Source organism: Chrysemys picta, chromosome 1, assembly GCF_011386835.1.
Source record: "Chrysemys picta bellii isolate R12L10 chromosome 1, ASM1138683v2, whole genome shotgun sequence".
NCBI classification, from domain to species: Eukaryota; Metazoa; Chordata; order Testudines; family Emydidae; genus Chrysemys; species Chrysemys picta.
This window is the reverse complement of record NC_088791.1, coordinates 113,678,973-113,696,524: the sequence shown is the minus strand read 5'-3', so window position 1 is coordinate 113,696,524 and position 17,552 is coordinate 113,678,973. Positions and strand designations below refer to the sequence as shown.

At 45.6% G+C, this 17,552-nt stretch overlaps 1 protein-coding gene across 2 annotated transcripts; it reads left to right on the top strand.

The window, feature by feature from the left end:
* Window positions 1-3,246: 3,246 nt before the first annotated feature.
* On the top strand, window positions 3,247-15,297 carry LOC101940260 (estradiol 17 beta-dehydrogenase 5-like). Of its 2 annotated transcripts, XM_065567014.1 has the most exons (10): window positions 3,247-3,324; window positions 3,492-3,682; window positions 5,535-5,702; window positions 6,290-6,406; window positions 7,851-7,928; window positions 9,768-9,890; window positions 11,504-11,613; window positions 11,852-12,017; window positions 12,923-13,005; window positions 15,010-15,297. In XM_065567014.1, exons 2-10 carry the CDS (start codon window positions 3,596-3,598, stop codon window positions 15,047-15,049), a joined length of 972 nt encoding a protein of 323 aa, XP_065423086.1. In that variant the 5' UTR covers window positions 3,247-3,324; window positions 3,492-3,595; the 3' UTR covers window positions 15,050-15,297. The 2 variants fall into 2 exon arrangements, with proteins under 2 accessions (XP_065423086.1, XP_008162470.2); XM_008164248.4 differs by lacking the exon at window positions 3,247-3,324 and having other exon boundaries at window positions 3,476-3,682.
* Window positions 15,298-17,552: the final 2,255 nt, after the last annotated feature.

The window sequence follows — 17,552 nt, the reverse complement described above, 5'->3', positions numbered from 1 at the left end:
TCCAAAGTGTGGTTGGCTGAGCTGGTTTGAAAAATGAGGGGGTCTGTCCACTTTGGTGGGCAGTGTTGTCACTCAGCAGCATGCAATATTGGATTTCGCAACACGACAATTAGCTTTCCCAGAATTCTGTTGGGGTATAGAATGGAGAATGGCACAAAGCCATTCCATGCTGTTAACAGCCTCTTCAGTCTGCAGTAGTGTCTGTTACTGCTGCTCTCCGACTCCTTGGGGTGAAGGAGGAAACAGCTGGTGAATCCGTGTAGTGGCTGATCTTACAGCTCCACCCCTTCTCTGACCTTGGCCAAGCCATCAGCCATCATGTAGGGTGCACAGTTGCTTTGCACTGGGATTTTTCTTCCACTGCAAAGAAGGGTCAAGACTTCAGCTTTAAATGCAGAATTCCAGCCCCTCAGTGAGCGTAAATCAGCGCAGCTCCATTGAGGTCAATGGATGTGATACTCCTCTTACTTCCACCTTCTGAGTCACACCCGTGTAGCTGAGAAGGGAACACACAACCTGATCCCTGCCCCTGCACAGTGCTGCCAGAGCAGGGCGCTGGGCTGCAGGGGAGGAGGAGCTGCCAAGGCCCGATGCAAATGGCCCGGCAGGCCGGCCGGCTCAGAATGCGGGGTGGGGGGGGGGCGGGGAGGAGGAGCTCTACAGCTGCTCCGGAGTCCAGCCCGGCAAGCTGCGGGGGAAGGGCTCTGGCTGCCAGAGCCCCATGCGAGCGGCTGACTTTCCTGCAGCCCTCCCAGCCGCGCTTCGTTCTGCATGGGGGGGAAATCCCGGACATTTTTAGTGATTTACAAATTCCCCCCCGGACGCTATTTTTAACACAAAAAGGAGGACATGTCCGGGTAAATCCAGACGAATGGTAACCCTAGCCTATTGGCTCATGTCCCTACTCAGCAGAGGCAATGTAAAGGGTGATGTTCATACAGACAGCATTTGAAAGCCAGATGTACGAGGTTTGGGGGTGAAAATTTACTTTTAACTCCTCTGAAATACAGGGAATGCTATCCTGGAACTCCTTCCTTTATCAGTGAAAACTACAAGGAGAATAGCTAGGGTAATGTGTGTGTTAATGTCCCAGCAACATCAGTGCCAAAGAGAGAATGAATTTCAAAGCGAGTTGTTTGTTCCCTTTCCAGCTTTAGAAAAGAGGAGACCTTAATTCAGAAGTCCCCAAACTGTGGAGGAATTTTTAGGGAGGTGGGGCTGGTCTGGCCAGCCCCCATGGGAAGGTGGAGAGGGAACGCCACCAGCCCCACCCTGCCCCCAGCTGTGCTCCAGCTTCACCCTCAGCTACAGCACTGGGTCCTGGGCCCAGTCTTGACACAGCTCCACAGCTGGCCACAGGCCCGGCTGCTGGCCCCACAATGGTGAGGCTGCAGCTCCACTCCTGCCCCGAGCCTCGGCCTCTTCCCACAGCTCCATTCCCAGCCCCAGCCCCACTCCCAGCTCACCCACCAGCTGCAGCCGCAGCCTCAGCCCTCTTACTCTTATCTTCGTCTGTCCCCCCATCTCTCCCACCAGAGCCGCGGCCCCATTCCCAGTCCTGGATCGGGGGCAGGCACAGACAGGGGTAAGAGGAGGCTCGACTCTGAAAAGTTTGCCTTAATTCTCTTTTCAGCTGTTTCTCCTGAAGTGATCTGATTAAATATTCCCCCTCCCCCCATTTTTAGCCTGTGCATTACAAAAACTGACTAATCTTTGAGCATCGTATTAAGCAATGCTGAACACCTCCCAGCTGGTTTGCAGTGTGCTGTTCTTCATCCCCCTGGAGACTGCATTTGTAGGCTTGGCCAATCCCACAATTCCATGCTTTAGTAAATAAAAGTAAACTTCAGTCAGGGGCTGCATTTGCTCACTGGCTCACGCAGCAGTGCAGCAACGCTTCAAGCTTCAAGAAAGAGTTGACAGAAACCATTCCATTGTTCTAGCCATACAGGTGCATGTGGCTATTTGAATAAAATTATTTTCTTTTTAGTATTAGTTTAATGATGAATATTAAAAATGACGCTTTCACTATTCCTGATTTTTTCTTTCACATTATAAAAAATCAGACCCAATTTTCTTCTCCTTCCTTAATTACTGGGGTGGGCAAACTTTTTGGCCCGAGGGCCACATCTGGATGGGGAAATTCCATGCAGGGCCATGAATGCAGGGTTGGGGCAGAGGGTTGGTGTGCAGGAGAGAGTGTGGGGTGCAGGAGGGGGTGCACAGTGCAGGAGGGGGCTCAGGGCAGAGGGTTGGGGTGCAGGAGGGGTGTGCGGTGTATGAGGAGGATCAGGGAAGGGGGTTGGGGTGCAGCATGCGGCAGGGGCTCAGGGCAGGGAGTTGGGGTGTGGGGTGCAGGAGGGGTTCAGGGTGTGGGCTCCAGCCCAGCGCCACTTACCTGGAGCAGCTCCGGGGTGGCAGCAGCACGCACCAGGGCCAGGGCAGGCTCCCTCCTACTGGCCCAGACCCTGGACCTGCGCCACTCCAGGAAACGGCCAGCACCACGTCCCTGTGGCCCCTGGGGAAAGGGGGGCAGAGGGCTCTGCGCACTGCCTTCACCTGTGGGTACCTCCCCCGAAGCTCCCATTGGCCGTGGTTCCCCATTTCTGGCCAATGGGAGCTTCGGGGGAGGTACCCACAGGCAAGAGCAGCGCATGGAGCCCTCTGCCGCCTCTCCTCCAGGGGCCACAGGGACGTGGTGCCGGCTGCTTCTGGGAGCGGCGCGGGACCCGTGGTGCCATGGGGGTGGCAATCCCACAGGCCAGATACAAAGCCCTGAGGGCCTGGATCTGGCCTGCGGGCCATAGTTTGCCCACCCCTGTCCTAGAGAAATACTCTTCTCTGGGAGCGCAGAGTGCACAAGATATCTACCCATTACATTTTAAACAGAAATTCCGAACAACTAATCTCTAGCATGGTTCTAGATTATTGGGGGAGGGGAGAATAAAGGTCTCTATGTAATGCAGTTATTATGCTTTGTTTCTGATTTTGATAACAAAGTTTCTTATCTTTATTCTTTGAGCCAGTAGATCAGGGCCACTCAAATCTGTAATTCATAGGAGCAATTAAACAGTAGGCAATTCTCTTGTACTATTTTCACATGTAATTTAATTGTTATTGTTTTCTTCTGATGAGTTTGAAAATTTAGTAACATATGTGATAAGTGTTAGTTTTAAAATGTTTTCTTAAAGTGTATAACAGTTTCCTAATTATATTTTTTCTGGAAATGCTTTGTACCCATTGTAGAGTGACTGTGAATTTGAAGGGAGATCTTGTATACGCATCTATTCTGTGTCACATGGAAGCAATATTAAGTCAATAAAGGTGAGGAAAAAGACCAACTTTGAACCCATTGTTTAATAATGATAGTGTGTTTTCTGATTTTGCTTTGTCATGTTGAATTTGCACTTTTGTTCCTCCCTCCCTTATGCCTGCTGCCTGTAACTTGGCTGCTACTCCTCATCCACGCCCTGGAAAAATGCATATAAAAGAGAACTTTGTACAGTTGTTTTCTTTCTGAAACTCTTGCTGGCTCATACAGCAGTGCTGCAAAGCTTAAGCATTCAGTAAAGAATTGAGGAAATACTGTAAAGAGATGGAGCTTGACAAAGACCTCTGTATTAAGATGAATGATGGGAACAAAATTCCTGCACTAGGATTTGGTACCTATTGTCCTGATGACGTAAGTAAATCTTTCATGGATTTCTTTGTCCTTAACCTGTTGATAACGTTGCTGGGCACTGCTATAACCATTGCCTGTAGCACTTCAGAAAGGGCTGCAAGATGAGATCCCTGTATATTAGTTTATAAAACTATTGACAATGTCTGAAAAGTGCTTTGGGGTTTAGAGTGAAAGATGATACTAGTATATAAATGTAAGAATATCATCGTCTGTAAGAAAATGTTGTTGGTTTTTATTATTTGAGTGAATGTGGTGTTGATGCACGATTCCATGACCCAGAGCTACCAAAACACCTGATCTACAGCAGATCTACCACCTAGAGCCCCACATGCATCTGTCAATCCACCTCTTTGACCTCCAGCACCCAGTTACTCTAGTCCAGAGCCACTATCTAACTACCTTTGCACATTTGCCCTGACATACAGCACTGCCTTTCCCAGCTTTTGGCCCGTATGTCTCTGCCAATGCATTTTGGTCCCAACCTGAGCTTCTTTAAAGAGAAGTTAGTTATTTTTAGCCCTTCTAGTGCTGCTCACTGAATTACACTGAGGGAAGGAAAATGAGTATATTTCCTTTTTCTCCCTTCTCAACAGTCCTGCTATCTGGATCCCAGTATGGAGGGGACGGGTCTAGTGGCCAGAGCAGGGGGCTTGGAGTCAGAAGATCTGATTCTGCCTCTGAGTCACTTATGGAACCTTTGGGCATCTTACTTGCCTCTTTGTGTTTTAGTTTCCCCAGTTTTGTAAAATTCTGATCATATCTGAATTACCTCACTGGGTTTAGTTCATAAGGATAAAATTTTCAAAAGCACCTAAATGACGTAGAGGCCTATGTCTCAATGAGTCCTTCCAATCTTTGCACGGTATTAGCCAGACTGATATGATCTCTCTACTCCTCCCAGAAAAGACCACCTCCTAAAATATGACTTTCCTACACACTACAGTCTTTGTCAACTGCATCCGTTCACTCAGGCCAGTTTCTCAGTTATACTAAGACACCACTCTAAAGTGGGAGTAATTTAAGTAATTTACATCACACTGCCAGAGTGGTGTAAAGGGGCCTTTGTGTAATGAGAATCACACATGCCTCAACAGAGATTTGTCCTCAAGGAAGCATGGCTGTTGTCAGATATTTTTCAATTATTAATCTTAATAGAGTCAAGATGTAACTAGATGGAAGAAAGCTGAGTCATTACCCAAGAAGCAACAAGGGTTCATGAAATCATAGTTCTCACCAAACAGTTTTAATAGCTGCCTTTGTTACAACTGTTCATGAAAGGAATGCAGTCCTGCCAAACTCAAGAATTCAAAACCATAATTCAGTTTTGACAAAATCATGAGTTTGGCATATAAATCATAAGATTTTTTTTAAATAAATGGGTTGTAGCTCAGCTCAGCTAGACTGGGGTTCTAATCCACAGTGTATGTTGATATCTGTCTCTCACAGCTCCTCACTCCTGGTCTCAGGGTCCTGTACTGATTGATCTTTAAATCTTGTAAAAAGAAAGCTGAAATAATGGGCCTGATACGCTATTGCTCTGCATTTCAAGGAGTTATTTACTTCTGTGCACAGTGGGAGTAAAAAACCTGCTATGTCTGAATAGTAGCTTTTTACACCTACATTCCATTTACTTTGCTGTGGTTTAGATGATGACACAAGATGGTGGGCAACAGAGGATCGGGCCCAGAACCTTTGAATTTCCTTTAAGGTAAATTCAAAGATTCTAAATGTGAAGGTATCAGAATCTAAAAACTCCACATCAGGTCTTTCAGATGGGGATCAAAGCTCTAGGCGACTGGCATAAAATATCCCTAATCCAGAGAGATTGACACTACACCTTCTTAACCGGTAGGTTCAAAAAAGTAAATGTGAGGAGGCTACAAAGGTGGCTATTGAAGTTGGCTTCCGCCATATTGATGGAGCCTTTATATATGGGATTGAGGAGGAGGTTGGGCGAGCCATTCACGAGAAGATTGCAGATGGAACAGTCAAAAGAGAGGACATATTTTACACAGGAAAGGTAAGTGGGTTTTGTTTTAACATCGGTATTTTTATCGTACTGCTTCCTGAGCTATTTATTTAGTCTAATTTATGAAGAATGTTGTCAATGTCAAAGCCAATTTTAAAAAGATTGCATTTAGGGGAGTATTATTCACAGAACTGGGAAACTGCATTCTATAACAAGTTACAGGTTTGAGCACAAGGCTCATCTCTACCTGTGTGAAAGCAAAGCTAAAACGGCTACTTCATTCAGGGCCGACTCCTGAAGTCAGACAACAGAGTGACTCCCAATAACCAAGGACAACAAATTTAGCCCAAAAGATTTTAACCTTGAGAGTGACCTCACATAGAGTTCCTGTATGGACCAAGTGCACTTCTGACATCCTGGCTGCATTTCAGCCGCTCGTCCTGCTTCTTCAGGAAACATTCACTTCTTACTCTCATGTGCATCTTTGCGCACAACCAACTCACAACACAACGCTTCTGTTAAAAAGGTAAAGCCAGCGGTATGATATGACTAAGACATTTTAGAAAAGTGATTTTTACAGAAAGAAGAGACAAGAGAGGACTTTTTCAGAAAGAAAAGTTGTGTTTGAATCATTACAGCTTTGGAGTACCTTTCACCGTCCTGAACTTGTCCGAAGCTGCCTGGAACAATCACTGAAGAAACTTAAGTTTGACTATCTTGATCTCTTCATTATCCACAACCCCATGTCTCTAAAGGTAAGCATTTCTTTAAAAAATATACACAGGAAAACAAATGTTTGGTAGTATATCCATGGGCCAGAGCAGAGCTGTTCTGAAAAAGACCCGTAGTCCATCTAGTCGTACGTCCAGCCTACAGTAGTAGCCTATGATGGGTGTTCGAGGGGAAGGCAAAAGACAAAAGAAAAACATTCATGCTTTATTTTCACTGCGTATATACAGAATTTCTTATCAAAGTAGTGCTTAGCTGAGCTAATTAATTTTCCAGGATCAAAACATATCCTCTTATTGACACAAAATTATTTCTAGGCATTCATTTCAGTTCAAGGTAGAATCATAGGACTGGAATGGACCTTAAGAGGTCATCTAGTCCAGTGCCCTGCACTTGTGGCAAGACCAAGCATTATCTAGACCAGTGGTTCCCAACCTGCTGCCCACGTGCCACCTGCAGCCCAATCAACACAGAGCTGCGGCCCATCTGACATCCTCAGGTCCATACAGGTAGTATTGGATACGGCCCACAATAGTAAATAGGTTGAGAACCACTGATTTAGACCATTCGTGGCAGGTGTTTGTCTAACCTGCTCCTAAAAAACTCCAATGACGAAGATTCCACAACCTCCCTAGGCAACTTATTCCAGTACTTAACCACCCTGATAGTTAGGAAGTTCTCTGGTTTGTCCTTATTTCCCCGTTTATACATTGGCACTATATTTGCCCTTTTCTAGTCCTCTGGAATCTCTCCCATCTTCCATGACTTTTCAAAGACAATCACTCATGTTTCAGATATCTCCTCAGTCATCAGGCCCTGGTGACTCAAAGACATCTAACTTGTCTAAGTAATTTTTAACTTGTTCTTTCCCTATTTTAGTCTCATATCCTATGCAGGAGTTGCGGAAGTACCCTAAAAGGATGGGAGGGCACAGGCGCCCGAAGCGAGGCCCCACACCACTCCTTTTCTCCAAGCACCCACCCTGATGCCACCCCTTGTCCCTGGGCCACCGCCCTCAAACTGCCTATTCCCCCAAAGACCCGGCTCCCACATTGCCACCTCTTCCCCAGAGGCCCCGCTCCCATTGCTCCTATTCCCCCCTAGACACCATTCCCTGCTCGTTCCTTTCTGCCTCCTGTCACTCGCCCTTATGACTGGTAAAAAATGAGGGGGGGCATGGCCACCTGGCCCCTCCTGTTCCGGCACCCCTGATCCTACCTCATTTTCACGGGTAGAGGTCCAATCAGTACTAACCTTTTCAGTGAAAACTGAGACAAAAAAGTCAATTAGCACTTCTGCCATTTCCACACTTTAGATAAAACCATTCTATTGCTTTTATCCAGCTTTCGAGTTCAACACCTTCCCTCCCCCACTCCTCCTCCTTACAACTCCTTCCTTGGCCACAAAATAGTTAAAATCCACTTGTGTAAAAAGCATCACGACCAAGGGGGATTTCCCTTTTGTTTTTAGCCTGGGACAGATCCAATCCCAAAGGATGAAAATGGAAAATTCATTTTCGATGTTGTAGATCTGCGTCAAACTTGGGAGGTGAGTGACATGAATAACACAGTGTTAATTAAGAGCCCATCCAGTTTCCTTAGGCAGCCAGCTGACTGTTACCCAGAGAGTGCTCAGACTTCCGGGATTTTTCAGTCATAGGACCTTTTTAGAGGGCAAAGGAGAATGTATAGAAAAGTATAGAAAAGCCAGTCCCTCTACTTCCTCATAGGGGGCCAGTGTGCTCATGCAGTTTTCCCAGGAAACAACCCCTGTCTTTTGGGGAGCTCTAGCTCTGCTCACACCAGATTCCTACCCAGACTCAGCCAGTATCCTCCCTTTTAAGGTCCTACCCTACTCCAGGCTTGACAAGCCTCATGCGTGTGGTGGGTTGTGCCCAGAGGAGCTCTTTAACCCTTTCTTGACTGCTGTAGGAGCTGCGCCATCATACTAGGAAAAGTTAACTCCATCTGTGTCAGACTGATAGAATTAAACCAGTACAATAACTGTGCATAGCCCAGACACAAAATGAGTATTCAGGGTAGCTAGTTAAGTGAAATGTATTTTTACGTGTGAACTGAGCAGATTTAAGGGGGAAATCACTGAGAGACAATAAACATGAAATCTCACATGCTTTTTTTTTTTTTTTAACAGAATCACTTTGTAGAGCAGAACCGCACTTTGAGATGCTTTGGCCTTCCCTGTTCTTAGGACAGGGATATTGCCAAAGGCATTGTCAGGGACAGAATTGTAGTCTGGGCTTTACAGGTGGATGTTTTCCACAGAGGAGGGATGAAATATTCTGCCCTAGAGTCAGCCAAGGTGAGGACTCCATCAGATCCCTAATTCTTTAGCTAATGCTCTTTGAGTGGCTTGGCACTGCAGCTTATTAGCCAGCCAGCACTGAAGAGTTAGGTTCAAAATCTGTCCACACTTAACCACATTACAAAATCCATCAGTCAGTTTAATACCATTGGTGCTTCTATATCAAGAGAAGCCAGAAATGAAATACAAAGGGGCATCAGGTTAGAATCGAGGTGCATTGACAGAGCTTTGGGGAAGTTAGCATAGTGTCTGCTCACCTTATCCCAGGTTCTAATTAGTGCTATTGGTTCCTCAGTTTCATGAGCATTAACTAAACTCCCTCATTTAAAAGGAAAAAGCTAAAACTTCCCCTGTGATATGTGCCTTCCCTTCAGTGGACCCTAGCAAGCTTTTTCTATTAAATGTAAAAAGTAAACAGGATTTGGCTACAGTATCATTGTTATCGTAGCACTGCTTGTGATCTGAGACTCTGCAGTCATTTCCTATTATGAGAGCAGGGAAACACTGGCGCATCTTAGACACCACAGCATGGCTACTGTCAGTAAATACAGACATTCTAACGGTGACCACTGCACCTGTCCATCTCCTTCAATATTTCTTGTGTTTTCCCTTTAATTTTCATACTCAATTATTTTTTTGCTATAAAACTCTTAAACTGGTGTTCGTAGTCCCATACTTATGTGGTATCCTTATTTCTGTATTGTTCACTAGCAATGATTGGGTATCGCTATGTCTTTGAGGTTCTGTAGATGTAAGGGACAAATTAGAGAGAAAGCAAGTGGGAGAGACAGTGGCCAGATTGTCTACTTTCTACTGGGGGAAAAGATTACTTTATTTCAGTGGATTAGACAGAGATCTGATGCCTAAGTGAATGGTTAGAAAATGACTGTCTCTAAATCAGAGTTTTGTTCTAGAACAAATCAAATGTCCCCTACTGTATGTGTAATGATATTTTGGTGGAATAATTTTACATGGAGTGTGCCTAGTTGAGCATAATTTTTCTAGTCTTATGGAAATTATACTACCAGTAGTGATAATGGAACTGGCCATTGTTGTTTTTCCCAGGTCATGGAGGCATGTAAAGACGCAGGCTTGGTGAAGTCCATTGGAGTGTCCAACTTCAACATCAGACAGCTGGAGATGATCCTGAACAAACCAGGGCTCAAGTACAAACCTGTTCTCAACCAGGTAAAACTCTGGTCTTTGGATGGAGACCTAAAAGTGTTGAGTTAGAAGAAATTCAGAACTTGTAGTCAGTGAAGATTTTCATTTATGGGAGAAGAACCTCAGTGCTTAAAGAAAACGGAAACTCCAGAATGTCTTTCTCAGCAGGAGATAATGTCCAGCCTTTCTTTTAAATCAAAAGGGAAACCTTATTGCTTCACTTCAAATAGATACAAGCCACAACAGTTAGACCCTGATATTGAACTCCTCAGAATTTTTGGGTGTTAGGACCAGTTGACATTAAAGATGGGGGCCATTAGCAAATACAGATTTATGTTCAAGTTCTGAAAAAAAAAACATAATTTTATGGAGTTTGGAAAAGGGCTTTGTTTGTGCCCAGCATTAAATTAATGGAAAAACTAATGCCAATCAAGAAAGAATAAAGTAGAAAATACCCATAAAGGAAACAGTGTTTGAGAGGGGCAGGAGAAAGAGAGACACAGCTGCTTCCCTGCACATCCAGAGATCCTCTCCTGCTACCTCATTCCCCTGCTATGGGAATGGACTTTCAGAGCATCAGCCTTTCTCTGCTTGGGATGTGAGGAGGTTTTGTTACCAGGTTATCCAAACTCATACTCAGAAATGTGACTTTCTAATCTATTTGCCTACCTTTCACATAGATACCCAGATGTATTCTATACATGCTGGATAAAGGGAAAGAATTGAGTTATATAGGATAAGCAAAATAACCCAGGATATGCACAGCATCCCATAGTCAGTAGTTGAAAGTAATTTTACCTCTCAAGTGTTTTTCTTTTTAAACTTAGCATAGTTCTATATGGAGGATTGTATATAGGTAGAAGGTCATTTTGAAGTTGAAAACCTAAACTTCTAAATTTCAATATTAAAATATGTAAGAGTAAAATGTCTTATCTTGAGGAAAAAACTATTGTTTCATACTCAAAAATGACTGAACTGATTTTGATTCAATTTCTTCGGTCCCCCTCAAAAAATTCATTTATGAGTTGAGACCAAGCATGAGAAATTTTAGACCAAGAGACCACATGAGGGGAAGTTATCAGCCACTGAAAATAAGGGCTTAGAATGAGAGTGCCATCTCGTCCATAGCTACAGTTACAACTGGTCCCAGTAAAGACCCATAGAACATCTATTAGTAATTATCTCACTACAACTAGTAGCCATGGCTTTAATGGCAGTATTGGTCCAGGACATGATATTGATCCATATTCTAGCTGCGTAACAATACACAATGGGCCAAAACCTCCTTGTAGAAGACTTAGTGAGGTGTCAAGTGGGACTACAGTCATGCGTAAGGCAAGCAGGATTTGGCCCTCAGTTTATAAGTCCTTATTAAGCCTGTCCCCACACAGCATGTATTGGCTTCACTGTCCTCTACTAGATAAACTGTTTCTTGGGATTTGTTATCAGCTAAACTGCACCCCGTGGTCACTTGCACTGCCAGGCTGTATTTTAATTGAAGGATATTTTACTGAAATGTACTTTGATATTTTAACATTCTGTATCCCCTCGACATAACATCTGCTGTTTCTTTTGTCTGACTGCTGCTGCTTATATGATCTGAAATCTCAATTTTGGGTTGCGGGGTGATTCTGCAGGTTGAATGTCACCCTTACCTCAACCAAGGCAAACTACTGGCCTTCTGCAAATCCAAGGATATCCTCCTCGAAGCCTATTGTGTTCTGGGATCACAGAGAGACAAGAACTGGTAAGGAAAGAAACTGGACTGTGCTTCCAGGTTTAGAACCTCCAAAATGGGTTGGAGGAAGGGGAAAGTACCCTCTGTCTTCAAAATATCTGGTATTTATAGAGTTATAGAATAAAAATGAGAGTTGGTAAAGACCTAGTAGGTTATCTTCAGATTTCACAGGCATTGTTCTCACTAGGCTGAGATGACTGCTTTCCTGATCACCAAAATGCTCCCTGTTTCTCTGTTTCCTTTGTAGGATAGACCAAAGCACCCCAGTTCTGCTGGAGGACCCAGTACTGGGTGCAATTGCCAAAAAATACAACCAAAGCCCCGCTCTAGTAGCCCTGCGCTACCAGCTGCAGCGTGGTATCGTGGTCCTCTTTAAGAGCTTCACCAGAAAGCGTATTGAAGAAAACTTGCAGGTAAAACAGGAGGGGAGAGAGAAGAGGATGAGGGACACACCTCCCTGTGTACAGATTTAGATGGGACACTGTAGAGGGCTGAGAACTTTTGTGCCCTTGTACAGTATGGCACTGCAGGATCCTGCCTGACAACTATCACCCATTGTGTAGCGCAGTTCTCAGGCAGGTTCTCTATACTTAGAGAAGGCTTTTGCCACTTTAACATTTGAACTGTGTAACTTGGCACCCACTAGAGAATAAATAATAATATGGTGAGAAAAAACCCTGGAGTCCTCCTTGTGTCTCCAAAAGGGAAAATTCTGAGGGAGTAACTGATTTGTGGAGCCTTTTCCCAAAATGGCTAACCCCATACTTGACCTCAAATGGGAAAGACAAATGATCTTCCAGTGGGAGTGTGCCCCTTTCCTGCCCTCAGCCTCTTGCCTAGACCATGGGTCCTCTCCAAACCCTGCTCTGTCCTCCAATGCCCATTTTAGTCCAGGGTCTTAAACAGCTTTCCCAGGTAAATTAGCTTCCAATGGGATCCCTTGTTCTATTTTCCATACCCAGACTGACTGATTTATTCTAGATTAAGGGAAAGAACAAAACAAGGAGGAACAGCTACATGAGAGAGCACAGTGTTTATCTCCTCTGTAACATGCCCTTTACTTCCCAAAATGGCAGCTGCCTCTGCAGACAGCAGATTCCTAGAAGTTTAAAGGTAAAATGCACAGAAAATGAAATCACAACAGTTACATAGCTACATACCCTTCACCTCTGAAATATCTAAAATACAGTGGAAAGAGCAGGCCCAAATTAATATACCTATTTCATTTCCTTCTCACATAACATGAGGCTTGTGCTTCTGTAGATGCACATGCATCCTGCAGGAATAACCCAATGTTTGATCCTGTCTTCTGTGTCAGGTTTTTGACTTCCAGCTCTCTGAGGAGGACATGAAAACCATTGATGGGATGAACAAAAACCGTTCCTATGTGCATTTAAACCAGTAAGTCATAATACTTTGTAGTGTTTTAGAACTCTGTGGAGAGGCAGGAAAAAGGCAGCAGTGGTCACCCCACAAAGAAATAAGGTTTTGTGTTATACTGACCCTAGTGATGACAAAGGATGTACTTAGGATCATAGCTATTAGGACTGGAATGGAGTCATGCAGTTTAAGGCCAGAAGGGACAACCAGATCATTTAGTCTGATCTCCTGTATATCACAGGCTACCAACACCACCCAGCACCCGCACACTGAATAGGGTTGCCAGGTGTCCGGTTTTCAACCTGACTCCAGTCAGCATCACTGACAGGTCTGTTAAAAGTCCGATCAGCAGCGCACCAGGACTAAGGCAGGGTCCCTGCCTGCCGTGGCTCCGTGCAGCTCCCGGAAGCAGCAGCATGTCCTCCCTCCAGCTCGTACGCATAGAGGCAGCCAGGGGGTTCTGCACACTGCCCCTGCCCCAAGCGCTGGCTCCACAGCTCCCATTGGCCGGGAACCATGGCCAATAGAAGCTGCAGGGGCGGCATGTGCGGCTAGGGCAGCACGCAGAGCCACCTGGCCACGCCTCCGCATAGGAGCCAAAGGGGGGATATGCCACTGCTTCCGGGAGCTGCCTGAGGTAAGTGCCACCCGGAGCTTGCACCCGCCCCCCAGTGCCCCAATGCCTGCCCCAACCCTGATCCCCCTCCCACCCTCTGAACTCCTCAGTCTCAGCCCGGAACACCCTCTTGCACTCCAACCCCCTCATCACCAGCCTTGTCAGAGCCTGCACCCCCAGCCAGAGCCCTCACCCCCCCCCACATCCCAACCCCCTGCCCCAGCCTTGATCCCACTCCTGCTCTCCGAACCCCTCAATCCTAGCCTGGAGCACCCTCCTGTACCCCAAACCCCTCATCCCCAGCCCCACTCCAGAGCCCGGAGCCCCAGCCGGAGCACTCACCCCCTCCCACATCCCAACCCATTGCCTGAGCCCGGAGCCCCCTCCTGCACCCTGAACTCCTAATTTCTGGCCCCATCCCAGAACCCAGAGGCCTAACCTGCTCCTGCACCCCAATGCCCTGAGCCAGCCTGGTGAAAACAAGTGAGTGAGTCAGGGTGGGGAGAGCAAGTGACGGGGGGGGTGGACTGAGAGGGGGTGGGGCTTCAGAGAAGGGGTGGGGCAGGGACGGGGCCTCGAAGGAGGAGCAGGGCAGAGGAGGGCCAACGGTGTTCGGTTTTGTGTGAGTAGAAAGTTGGCAACCCTACCACTGAACCCAACAACCAAAACCAGACCAAAGCATTAAAGCCTATGGGAGACTAGACACTTATGTGCCACACACAGAGAATACGCCGGACCGAGGTACACCAGTGCCTGAGGTCCCGACAATGACAGCAAAATGGACCTGGGTGGGGTCATTTATTCAACCCCCCACAGTGAGGCAGGAGTGATTTCATTGACACAAATTCTGCACTTCATTACTCTGGTAAAAATCCACAGGAAATGACTGCAACTGAGTTCCTCTGGATACACTGAAAGCTGAATTTGGCCCATTATCACAAAATGTTCCCTGTAGTAGGTTATGTAGTCTAACCTTGAATTTTTCCAGTTTGAAGGGAAAACCACAACTTCCCTTGGGTGCCCATGTCATTGTCTAATCATCCTAATGCTTATAAAGATTTCCAATGTTTTAAACTACAGATGGGCTTGAACTAAAACTCTGGGATCAGTCCAGAGCCATAGGCAGTCACAGACAGTTATGACCCCATTCTGTCAAGTTTTCTCTGAGCTTTATTAACTTCCAAGTGAACACAGGTATTAGTTATAAATTGTGCTGTAACTTACTGTCATCTCACTAGAGATGATACATTAGAGCACCCACGTGCTTAAATAGTACAGTGACGAGAGAAAACCCTTAGACAGGTAGAAAGTGTTGTATGTCTGCTCTGAGATCCCTGAGTTTTGCCCTCAGATGTCGTAATAATATAGTTACAGGTGGATAGTTCATAAATGTCACCTTTTCTTTTTAGATTTTTGGGCCACCCTCAGTTTCCATTTAGGGATGAATAATGGACAGGATCTTTTCACTGTTCCTGATTTTATTTTATGAATAAAGAAAATCAGACATACATTTCATCTCCGTGCCCCATTCCTGTGATTAGCCCTAGAGAGGCACCCTGTTCTGGAAGCCCACCTTCTGCTGGTGATGTCAAGAGATTTACACTGTACATTTAAACAGAAATTCTAATCAACTCAGTCTCTGAATGGAACGGCACTTCATTGCTAATTGAGAAAAATAAAGGTGTCTGTGTAATGCACTTATTGAGTCTAGTCTCTATTCTTTGATAATTATGTTTCTTTTCTTCATACTCAGAGCCAGCAGACCCAGGCCCCTTAGTGCTCTGTGTGAGGTGTTATTGGTCTCCAAAGTGTGGTTGGCTGAGCTGGTTTGAAAAATGAGGGGGTCTGTCCACTTTGGCGGGCATTGTTGTCACTCAGCAGCATGCAATATTGGATTTCGCAACACGACAATTAGCTTTGCCCAGAATTCTGTTGGGGTATAGAATGGAGAATGGCACAAAGCCATTCCATGCTGTTAACAGCCTCTTCAGTCTGCAGTAGTGTCTGTTACTGCTGCTCTCCGACTCCTTGGGGTGAAGGAGGAAACAGCTGGTGAATCTGTGTAGTGGCTGGTCCAACAGCTCCACCCCTTCTCTGATCTTGGTCAAGCCATCAGCCTGGGATTGCCAAGCATCTGTTTTTTGACTGGAAGGCCCAGTCGAAAAGGGACCCTGGCGGCTCTGGTCGGCACCGGCCTTTAAAAGTCTGGTCCACAGCACTGCGGGGATCCAGGGACTAAGGCAAGCTCCCTGCCTGCCCTATCTCTGCGTGGCTCCTGGAAGTGGCCGTCGGGTCCCTGCAGCCCCTAGATGCATGTGCAGCCAGGGAGGCTCCATGCACTGCCCATACCCCAAGGGCCGCTTCGCAGTTCCCATTGGCTGGGAACCCCAACCAATGGGAGCTGCGGGGACAGTGCCAGCAGCTGCGAGGGCAGCGCATGGAGTCTCCCTGGCTGCTCATGCGTCTAGGAGCTGCAGGGACCTGGCAGCCACTTCCTGGGATCTATCTTATGCTTATAAGAAGCACATGGGATCTTTTTCAGGGGAAAAGGAAATACACTGGGTTTATTGAAAATACAACAGTTAGAATATGAATTCAATCTCACACACACACACACACACAGAGGTCCTGCAGATGGTCTTATAGTTACCAGTCTGTTGTAGCTCAAGTCAATCCAATGGCCAGTTAGATAGAGCATGAGTGAGGAGCTAGACTCTGTTGGTCGCAATCCGATGCTCCAAAGCTTTGCAGGACTGAATCCAGAGTTCTATGGCAAAACACCCCAGCTTTATACTTGTAAATTCCCACTTTAGTCTATGGATTTTGCAATGTCATTCTGTAATCGTTAGTCCTTAAGTGGTGTTAATCTTGGGGTTTTCCGCTGTTATCTCTTATTTGTTGCCTTGTCTTTGGGGGTGTTAGCCTCACCTCTGAGGTTGTCCATGCTGCTAACTCGTTTAGCATCAGATACAATGGATGTTTTCTGATTGTTTCCTGCTGTTTCTCCAAGTCTCTCACTTCTTCTTGACCAGCTGGACATTTGTGATGGCTTAACCATCCTTTACTCACACCAAACAATTTTACAGAGAATTTCAGACAGGATTACATTTTAGATTACAAAAGAACCTTACACAACTTTGTTTGCAATGCAGATAAGAAACAAGACCTTATAGCAAATACTGTAGTGAAAACTTGTCCTAAAACAAAAGGTGACCATAATCAGCCATAAAGACTGTTCTGGTCTGTTCCTGCCTTAACATCAGTTCAGACACAGGCAGCCTGTCTGATGCGTTTCTACCATTGGCCCCTTTCTGCTATTCAAAAAGGGTGTCTGGCAGGATATGGTCAAATCATACATCAATACATTTAATACATGCTACATTATTATATCCTTCATTCTAAATTATACAAAATACAAACATAAAATCCTACTACTACATCTGGAGGACAAAAGACTGAATGGGGGAGGTGGTCCCAGGCAGAAAACAGGAATCCCAGCCTGTGTATGAAAGAACTACACCATCAGGTGAGATACTGCTTGATTCAAATCCTGTCTAGTGTATAGAACTCAGATTGCAATGCTATTTTTATTTCTTAGGTGACCAACTTTGATCTGTACGCTTACCACTTATATTCACTTAAAATCTATCTTTCTAGAGTTAATAAATCTGTTTTAGATTCTATCTAAAACTGTGTTTTGGTTGAAGTGCTTGGGAAATCTGCTCAGGAACGAGAGCTGGTGCATGTCCTCTCCACTTTGAGGGAGGGTTGGACTGAGTAATAAACTTACACTGGTCAGGCTTCTGACCAGGGCAAGATGGTACAGATTTGGGGTCCTAAGCAGGGGAGCTGTGGGGAATTGGCTGGAGCCTTCCTATTGTCAGTTCATGAGGGGCTGGTGAAAGAATTCATGTAACTCAGTTGGGCGTGTTCCTGCCTCTGGGCGTTTGTA

Excerpts from the sequence above, each read along its gene's own strand:
- LOC101940260 (XM_065567014.1), top strand. The coding sequence starts at position 3,596 with ATGGAGCTTGACAAAGACCTCTGTATTAAGATGAATGATGGGAACAAA. Across the intron at positions 7,929-9,767 it reads ATCTGCGTCAAACTTGGGAG|GTCATGGAGGCATGTAAAGA; the intron begins GTGAGTGACATG and ends TGTTTTTCCCAG. Across the intron at positions 13,006-15,009 it reads TCCTATGTGCATTTAAACCA|ATTTTTGGGCCACCCTCAGT; the intron begins GTAAGTCATAAT and ends TTTTCTTTTTAG.